The sequence below is a fragment of the Apis dorsata genome, unplaced genomic scaffold, assembly GCF_000469605.1.
Source record: "Apis dorsata unplaced genomic scaffold, Apis dorsata 1.3 scaffold_808, whole genome shotgun sequence".
Taxonomy (NCBI): Eukaryota; Metazoa; Arthropoda; class Insecta; order Hymenoptera; family Apidae; genus Apis; species Apis dorsata.
Window position 1 is genome coordinate 53,311 of NW_006263947.1, and position 9,987 is coordinate 63,297.

The 9,987-nt window shown below is 19.5% G+C and overlaps 2 protein-coding genes across 3 annotated transcripts in view; one reads left to right on the top strand and one right to left on the bottom strand.

The window, feature by feature from the left end:
- Positions 1-2,395: 2,395 nt before the first annotated feature.
- On the bottom strand, positions 2,396-6,457 carry LOC102672550 (MATH and LRR domain-containing protein PFE0570w). 2 transcript variants are annotated; one of them, XM_031513953.1, is made up of 5 exons: positions 5,654-6,457; positions 5,270-5,580; positions 3,843-5,031; positions 3,350-3,767; positions 2,396-3,153 (listed from the first exon to the last, which is right to left on the bottom strand). In XM_031513953.1, exons 1-5 carry the CDS (start codon positions 6,310-6,312, stop codon positions 2,419-2,421), a joined length of 3,312 nt encoding a protein of 1,103 aa, XP_031369813.1. In that variant the 5' UTR covers positions 6,313-6,457; the 3' UTR covers positions 2,396-2,418. The 2 variants fall into 2 exon arrangements, with proteins under 2 accessions (XP_031369813.1, XP_031369814.1); XM_031513954.1 differs by having other exon boundaries at positions 3,843-5,028; positions 5,654-6,456.
- A 1,742-nt stretch (positions 6,458-8,199) lies between these two features.
- Positions 8,200-9,987, top strand: part of LOC102670589 (chitobiosyldiphosphodolichol beta-mannosyltransferase-like) — a 16,635-nt gene continuing 14,847 nt past the window's right edge. Inside the window, exons 1-5 of the mRNA XM_006623051.2 lie at positions 8,200-8,601; positions 8,833-9,175; positions 9,239-9,486; positions 9,566-9,739; positions 9,815-9,929. Coding sequence (XP_006623114.2) covers positions 8,325-8,601; positions 8,833-9,175; positions 9,239-9,486; positions 9,566-9,739; positions 9,815-9,929 — 1,157 coding nt within the window. The 5' untranslated portion in view covers positions 8,200-8,324. The remainder of the gene's footprint in view (positions 8,602-8,832; positions 9,176-9,238; positions 9,487-9,565; positions 9,740-9,814; positions 9,930-9,987) is intronic.

Here is a 9,987-nt window from a genome sequence, read left to right on the forward strand (position 1 = left end):
ATCTTATCATTAATCTTAAATCATTTGAAATTTTGTATAAGATTTGTTTTTGCTATACAATCATTTACATATTTAATACTTACATATTTAAATTTATATTTATAAATTAATATGTTATAATAATTTTTATTCTAAATTTTAAGATTATAATTTTCCAAAAAGTTGAGATATATAAATAAGCTAATATGTTTGATTCAGTAATTAATATACTTAAAGAAAGATAACTTAATTATTTGTTTTATTATTAAAATTTATTTGTTTAATTATTTGTTTTAGTAAATTGTTATAAATTATAAAAATAACATAGTTATTTTATAGAATTATATAATATAATTCAAATTTCGAATCATTTTCATATTTATATTTTGAATTGATAATTATATACAAGAGAGTGATATAGTTAAATTAAATTTTGACTCAATTCTATAGAGATTTGATAATGATAATAAGCTCAATAAACTCTCAAGCCAAAACCATTGTATTGATTTATTATTATAATAATTATGAAAATAAAATCATTTTTTAATGAGGTCCTATTGCTTTACGATACTTTAGGATATTTATTGAAATTTATGAAAATTTTCAAATCAGATTAAAATGAGAGTATCGATTTTTATTTATAAGTGTTTTAATAATTAATTTAACTAAAATCACTATCTTCACTAATTTAAATTTCAACATATGATGAAATTATTTTAGAAAAAAACTTTTAGAAAAATTAAATTTAGAAAAATAAAATTTTTTGTTATAAAATAATATATAGAGAGAATATATTATATATATTGTATTGTTTATATTGTATATTATATTATATTGTTATATTGTTGTTTTATTTAAAATGGAAAACTTTGTTTATTTTATACTTGTTTATTTTGTACTTTTATAGTTTTTGAAAAGCATTTAGGGAATAAAAATAAGAATGTTTTTAATTATATATTTTAGAATAATTTAATATAGAATTTAATATTATCCATTTTATAATAAATACGAATGCGAATTGATACTTTTATCATTTCAATATCTCATACAATTATGTATAAGCAAATAATATATTCAATAATTTAATGTACTATAATCGAAAAAATAATTATTTCATAATATATTGTATAATAGAATCCTGTATCTATAGAGGATTAGTTTGTGACTAATAACAAACCTTATTACACATTTATATATATATACATATATTTTATTTATTACATAAAATTATATATGAAATTTAATTAATTTGCTAATTAGTTTTTTATTAAGTTTTTTTATAAATAGGATTAAATTCAAAATTATTACTTACTATTATTTTTATTATTATTGGTTATATATAATAAATGCAATTTCTTGGATCATAGATAAATGAAATAGCGAATATTAAATCTGCGAATAGCAAGAAATATTAAAAAATATAAAATATATTTTTAATTTTAAACATCGAAAAAAATACTAAAATTAATGTATAAAAATATTGATTAGGATTTACTTCTCAAATTATACGTGAACAATTTAATTTTGGCTCATACCATGTTGTATCACAATATAGCTTACCGAGCATGTGAAAAGTTTAAAAAGAATGTGTTTACATCATTAAAAGTAAAAAATAAAAAATATCAAAAATATGTTAAAAGTATGATAAAATAGAAAATACTGATTAATAATAAATATATCTTTTATTCATATACTTAAAACTTAAAAGTTTAAAACCAATCACCATAATAGATGATCAAATAGACCATAATCATTTATTTTAATAAATGATTTAAGATGTCATGTGTAATATAACTTTATATTCATACTTTACATTCATATAATTACATTCATACTTTGAAAAAAGTTATGTAACGTAATTATTTTTTACTTAATTATTATTATAATATAAAACATTTAAACATATTTTTTTGAAATATATTAAAAGTTTATATGACGAATAATCTCTAATTCATTTCTTTTAAAATGCGACCGAATGATATACACAATATTAATATATTGATGGGATATCATTTAGAGAATTCATCAAATAGAAACAAACACAAAAGTTAATACAAAAATATTAATTGAAACATCTTTTTTATTATTATAAATGATTAAAATTTGTAATAAAGATAATATAAAATAAAGATAAAGATAGAGTGAGACAGTTCGATTTTTGTTACATTTTACTGTTTTCATCTCGCTTCGCTAATTCAATTGCTTAAAATAAATAAATTTTAACTAACATTTTTGTATACTAACTTTTATGTTGTCTTGACCTTTAAAATTTAAATAATGTCCCATAAACATATTAACACTATAATTTTAATAATTCCTGTAATGTTTTTTTAATTTTTTTTTTTATGAAAATATGCTTAAAAATAATATTTGCATTGTTTACGAATTTTTATAATATGTCTAATATAAAAAAATGTTTATGATGTATTAATATTATCTTTATTCATTGTCGATTTCGTCATACATTACTTTGCATGCTGCTGTTAAAACATTAGTTTTGAAAAATGTAGATGATGCTTTCAAATTATGAAGATAATGAAAGAAACGATTTCCTCTTTTATTATTATTATTAGCTCTCAATTCTTCGGCTCTACATATTGTTCTCACAGATGGAAGATAATCTATAGCTATAATTTGACGATCGAGTAATAATGATGTCGTATGAGATAAGGCTATATTCAGTCCTTTACTTAATTGTTTTCTTAACATAATATTATTTTGATATTGTATTTCATTGTAGCCAAACAATTGATCTTTGTTTATAATTTGATTACCTATCCATTCAGCTATTTCTGAACAAATATTATTGGAAGCTGAATATTGAGCACTATTTTCAATTAAAGACAAATTGGGATGCATTTTTATTTGTTCTAAATTTAATGCAGAATCTTCTATATCAATTAAAGATGACAATAAAGCTACATTATCTAATTTTTTTGTTATATCAAGTAACATAATTTTATCAGCAATCGTTTTTTCGTTATTTATTATTTTTTCTCTTTTTCTTTTATAATTATTTTCTTTAATTACTGGCTTATATATATAATACTTCATCTTTCGCCAAAATGAATCTTTAAAATTTATAGTTTGTTTTAATATTCGTGGTGGACCAGATAATAATATATATTGTAATTGTAATATAGCTTTTCGTAAATCTCCATACTGCAATAATTCCTAAAAGAAAAGAAATATTTGCATTTTTTATAATATTTATTATATTTATAATATTTATAATAACATATGATATTAAACTATTTTATATTAGATTTTTACTAAATTTTTAAAAAAATCTTTAAAAAAGATATTTAAGACAATATTTAATTTTGGATAAATTTTTCTCAATTAATTTAATATCATAATTTATACATACTGCTATACAATTAGGAGGAAGCCTATAACCGCTTTCTGCTAATGAAATTAATTCTAGTAAAATAGAAACTCTATCGTTAAAAGCATCTTTAAAATAAATCCTATTTTGTTGAAGTGCCATTTTATTCAAATGTGGACAAATGTCTCTACATGTCATAACAATTGGTCGTTTCGAATTTGATACTAATTGATATGTAGCAGAAATAAATCCTTCATCTTCTTCAAATATAATATCAACATCATCTATAAGAATGAGTGAATTTTGTGGTATTTTTGAAGAAATTATTCCATCTGAAACTGAATTGCAGAAAATAGATGTTCTTTCATCTTTCTTAATTCGATGCGATTTAGTTGCTTCTTCTAATTCTTTTAAAAGTCTTTTTCCAGTTCTTTTAGATGATGCATTCAATTCTAATACACTAAAGATACAAAAAAAGTTTCTTTTCATTATTAGAAAATATATAATTTCATTAATTAAATCTTTTAGTACTTACGTATAACCGAATTCATTTGCTACTGCATAAACACTTGCAGTTTTACCACATCCATATGGTCCCAATAATATGGCTATTTGATTATTTTCATTAATTTTTGATCGACTATTATCAGACGAATAAAATTCATCTCCACTGCTGACATCTTCATTTATAAAAGTTGCTTTCCATCCAAGTAACCATTCCTTCAATTTTATTATTGCTTCTTCATTTCCAACTACTTCACAAGAACTTTGTGGTCTATATTTATAAGTCCAATTATAACATTCAAATTGATCTACTTTTGTTTTATATCCTATTGTCTCTTTATTCTCTAATTGTTTATTTTTTTTAGTTCTTATTGTAGCTGATATCTTGGGCTTTTCCTTAACAATATGTGAAATAACATTCCACATATCTTTTACATTTGTACAATGTTTTTCTAAATCTGTTAAGGCTTCTTGAATCTTTGGTTTATTAATTCTTTCTAATGTTTTTAATTCCTTTTTGGAAAAATCTACGATATGCTTAAAGTGATTTAAATTTATATTTGGAATATAATTCCTATGAACTTTCTGTGGAATATGAAAAATGTTATTTTCATTCCATAATACATTGCTTGATTGTGTAATATGACTTATAAGAGGAAATGGTAATACACTTTGAACTTTTTTTTTTTTGTCTGCATTTTTATTATTGTTATCAATTACATCTGGTTGTAAAAACAACCGGCGAGCTGTTATTATTTCTGGATCTGGTTTTTTTCGTTTTGTAAATAAAGGAGCTAATTTATCAGATGTTTTTCTCTTTAATTTGTTATTACTAATAATTTTGTAATTATTATCATAATTTTGTTCATTTTCCATAGCATTTTCTAAATTAGAATTATGATATTTGTATAAATTTTTGTCTTTTGTCAATGTACATTCATGTTTATCAAAGTTAATTAATTTCTGTTTATTTTCATTATAGCTATTATTAAAACATTTATTGTTCGCTATATAATTGTACTTTGGATTTTTCAATTGATCACATATTTTTACTTTCAATTTCGTATGTACATTTGTTTGCTTTGATATTTCTTTATCTTTTTCTTTCAATGAATTTTCCGAATTTATATTTTTACTTGATTTAAAATTCTTATGTTTTTCTTTATTTAATACAATTTTCGTCTTTGGTGAAAATAATTCTTCATCACTGCTTCCATCTGCTTGAAAAAAAATAATTGGTAAAACAAATATAGTTAATAAAGATATATGAAATAAAATATTAGAAAAAAAAAAAAAAAATCAGCGATCAAAGTGTAAAAATTCATTGCCATCAACCAAAATATTTATAGAATTTGGGAGACTTATATATAATTTTTCTCATCATATGTATTTTTTCAGATCTTTTATATATTATATTTTTAAGAATTAAAATTAATATCTTTATTACTTTTAAGGTACCTGATATAATATTTTCATTTTTATGAGTTTGAAGTTTGATTCTTAATGACCATCTATGTTTATTATGTTGTTGTTCAATATTTTGATTTTTTTCCTTATTATTCGATACATCAATGTTTTCAGATTCAATGACTTGAATATCATCTATTTCAGAAAATTCTGGTTTACTTTTTTTACTTGATAATATTCCATTATTTAACTTTGATTTATATAATCCATGTCTAACAGTGTTTTCTATATGTACATCAGCTTTTACTACAAGAGTAGATACATTTGCCATATTTGTATGTACTAAATTAACGGGAGTTTTGCTATATGAAAATAAAAATAAATCTTAAAAATAATTCATAGTTCATAATTAAATATAAATTGTTAATTTTTTACCTGAAATAATTTAATAAATTACTAGTTTGTTGTTTATGATTTAAAATAGTTGTATTTGTATTATTATCCTTTTTCTCTTCTCTTTTTGATTTTATATGATTTTGTGTTATTCTTTCTATTTTCTCACTTTCTTTTATATCGACAATCTTCCTTTTAAAATATTTTTTATCATTGCTATTATTTGTATTTACATCTTTATTGATATTTGTTTTATCATTTGATTCTTTTTTATATTTTTTGTTACTGGTTAAACAAGTTTTAAAATTTCTTTCTTTTCTTTTTTTTTCATTTTTGATATTGTAATTATTTGTTTGCAAATCTATATCACATAAAGTATGATTTATTGTTTCATTGTGTTCAAAATGACTTTGAAAATTTTCAGAAAGAGAACACTTTTTGGGTGTTTCATATAAATTTTTTTTTTCATTATTTAACTTAGAAAATGGACTAGGTGTTTTATCAATCATATCACTGCTACTTTCTATAATGTCACATATTCTTTCTTTTGATTTCGTTCGAGATATTTTAATTTTTACACGATTGCGTTTTTTTTTTGAATTTTTATATTTCGTTTCTTCTTTTGTATCATCATTAGAATATATCGATATATTATTATTGGATTGTACAGTATTCTCAAAATACTGTGTAATATTTTTCATCCTTCATTACTACATGAGACTTTAAAAATGTTAAAATGGCGATAAAAATATAATTGATATAGATAATATTTATTATTTACTTATAGTAGAATGAGATTTTGGCGCCACAATACATGTATAAATATATTAAGATTGCTATGAATTTCATTAGAGTGTTACTGTTATTTATTCTAGGGTTTTTTCAGATATATTAAATTTAATATTCCAATTTAGTTATTTTTGTTTCTTTTTTATTTTTATATTCTTGAAAGTTTGAAATAAATTTATATATATATATATATTTTAAGCTTAAACTTTAATTTTTGAATATTTTTTATAGATTTTTTTTCATATATAAATTTCAAAAATAACGATCTTAATTAAATTTTTAATTAAAAAATTATAAGTTTTATGAACTTCTTTTTATATTTTTCATAGATTTTAATATATAAAATCGAAAATTGATTATCTTTATCAATAATTATCGAAATAATTTGTTAATTTAAAAATTATACGTATATCATATAAATTCTCACTTTTAGTATATACTTTTAGTTGTATAATGCTATTTTGAATTTTTATCCGATACTCTATAATCATTGGAAAATATTAATATGCATCAAATTCAAATTGCTTTTTGGTTAAAGAATACAAATTGTATCATAATCGAAGTCTAATATTTTTTAATTTTCTTATCAAAATTTATTATAAATAGAATAATAAAAAAAATTCAAAATTTTTAATATTCAAAATTAATATGTTCAATTATTCAATTTCTAATTTTATGTAAGATTTTCTTATTTTTTTAAAATATTAAATATATAATATATGTATAATAAGTAAAATGATTGCTAGTAAGTATTATCATATTGTATATTTTCAGTTTATATGTTCCCAATACTAAATATAAATGATAAATTGAAAAAATAAGAAATATGGTTATATGTAACGGATATATAGAATAATTCAAAAATTTTTTATGAAAATTTTTCTTCTTTTTTTATTATTTATTATATAAATTATTAAGTTTTTTAATATTACATTTTAATATTTTAATATCCATAATTCTATATTTTTCAAATTAATAAAATGTCAATTTAATAGTTATGTAATCAGTTTTAAAAACAAAAAATATAAAAATTTATGTTGATTACTTGATATATAGCGATAATGCATGAACGTAAAAATGTGTGATTTTAATTTAAATTAAATTTAATATTATTGTATTAACTCTGTTCTTAAAGAAATTATTATTTGATTTTTTAACTCATCAAATATTAAAATACTCTATTCGTTTTTTAATAATTAAATTAATTTTTATACTTTAGAAAAAGAAAAAGAAAAAACTTGTAATTTAAATTTAATAAAATTATACTGAACTTTAATAATATTTATATTTTTATTTATATTTAATAATATTTTTTGAAAAAAATATATACGATTAGATATATTAAGATTTTCAATTGAATTTTTATATATGAATATATTTTATATATGATATGTTTATATATTATATATGTTTTTGTTATAATAAATTTTAATAAATCAATTTTTTAATAACATTTTGATTGATAATTCATATTATTTTTAATTACGATTTCTTTAAAATGAATATTTTGTTATTATGAATTTGTATTAATTAAACACATTAAACATATAATTTGCGTAATATTATTATAATATTATTTGTATGTAATATAACATATAATAAAACATTACTTGATAATTTAATACTCATCAATGATTAATACGTAATGTTTTATCACGGAAAATATCTTAATAACTAAATATATATATATATATTAATAACATTATAATTTGATATTTAATCAATTAGTCAATACGATTGTTTTCTATAAAAATTTTTGATAGCCATTTAAATCAAATCAAATACAGGCGAATACACCAAAATATCGATATTTTACTAGCCAATAAAAATCAAAATTAATGGCATTTGTCATTTTAATTTGATTTCTATATTTTCACTTCTAACTTCTATTAATAACTCATTGAATGATATATCATCATTTAAAATGTGGAATGTTTATTTATTTTGTGCTATTTTTCTAATTTTGTTTATAACTAGAAAATTATATTTAAATATATATAGGGTACATAAAAATGTTTGTATTATTGTTTTTGGAGATTTGGGCAGAAGTCCTAGAATGCAATATCATGCATTATCATTTGCGAAAGAAGGTTTTACAGTAGATATTATAGGTTATCCTGGTTCGATACCTTTAAAAGAAATAAGAGAAAATTCTTATATACATATTTATTATCTTTATTCCTTTCCAAAAATAGAAAATAGTACGTGTTTAATATCACTAATATTATGAAAATTTTATAATTTATCTTAAATTAAAACATAATGAAAATATTTATATATTTCATGTATGAATTGAAAATTGTAAATTACCAATTATTTAAAATAATAATAACTCTTAAAAATCTTTATTTGAATAAAGATTATGTTATATAATTAATTATATAATAAATTTGAATATTTTTAAAAAAAATAATTTTTTTTTAATATTTCAGAATTATCTCCTTTATCTTATTATATGGCAAAAACAATATGGCAAACATTTAATCTTTTATGGCTTTTATTTACTAAAAAATTATCAAATTATATTTTGGTACAAAATCCACCTTCAATACCAACAATTCCCATTTGTTGGTTTTATTCTATTATTGTTGGTTCACAATTTATTATTGATTGGCATAATTATGGATATACTCTCATGGCATTAAATTTAAAAAATGACCATTTACTTGTAAGATTTGCAAAAGCAATTGAAATGTATTTTGGTTCTAAAGCAAATTATAATTTCTGTGTATCTCAAACAATGAAAAAAGATTTACAATTAAAATGGAAAATTATGTGAGTATATATCTATAATTATATTTTTTTGAATTTATAATTCATTACTTTTCTTTTATTTAGTGCAGAGGTATTATATGATCGTCCAAGTAATGAATTTCAACCTATATCACTAAAAGAAAAACATGAATTTTTATTAAAATTAAGTTACAAATATGATATATTCAAAGGATCAAAAGAAAATTCAACTATATTTACAGAATGTATTAAAAATGAAATAAAACTATCTTGCAAAAGACCGGGTTTCATAGTATCAAGTACAAGTTGGACAGAAGATGAAGATTTTTCAATATTATTAAATGCATTACAAGGTATGTTATATTCTAATGTATATACGTTATTTATTTATTTTTAAATTATTTATTATATTTTAAATCTTTTATATTATAGAATATGAAAATTCAATTGTACAAGATTTGTACAATTTGCCTGATTTAATTTGTATAATAACTGGTAAAGGTCCTTTAAAAAATTTTTATACAACTATTATAAAATTAAAAAATTGGAAACATGTTACAATAATAACACCTTGGCTTGAAAACGAAGATTATCCAAAAATGTTAGGTATTAAAATATAATTAAATTTTGTATTTATTTTCATATATATTTGTGCATAAAAAATATAATTCATGTTTATAGCTAGTGCAGATTTAGGTATTTGTCTTCACATATCATCTAGTGGATTAGACTTACCAATGAAAGTTATTGATATGTTTGGTTGTGAATTACCAGTTTGTGCATATAATTTTCAATGGTAAGTAATATATATTTTATAAATAATTTAGTATGATATATATATATATATATATATA

What these genes read in the sequence shown, in the direction of transcription:
- LOC102672550 (XM_031513953.1), bottom strand. Translation starts at nt 6,312, where the DNA reads ATGAAAAATATTACACAGTATTTTGAGAATACTGTACAATCCAATAAT. An exon ending in AATTTATTAAATTATTTCAG is followed by an intron (nt 5,581 to 5,653) that starts GTAAAAAATTAA and finishes ATTTTCATATAG; the next exon opens with CAAAACTCCCGTTAATTTAG. An exon ending in GCAAATGAATTCGGTTATAC is followed by an intron (nt 3,768 to 3,842) that starts GTAAGTACTAAA and finishes TTGTATCTTTAG; the next exon opens with TGTATTAGAATTGAATGCAT.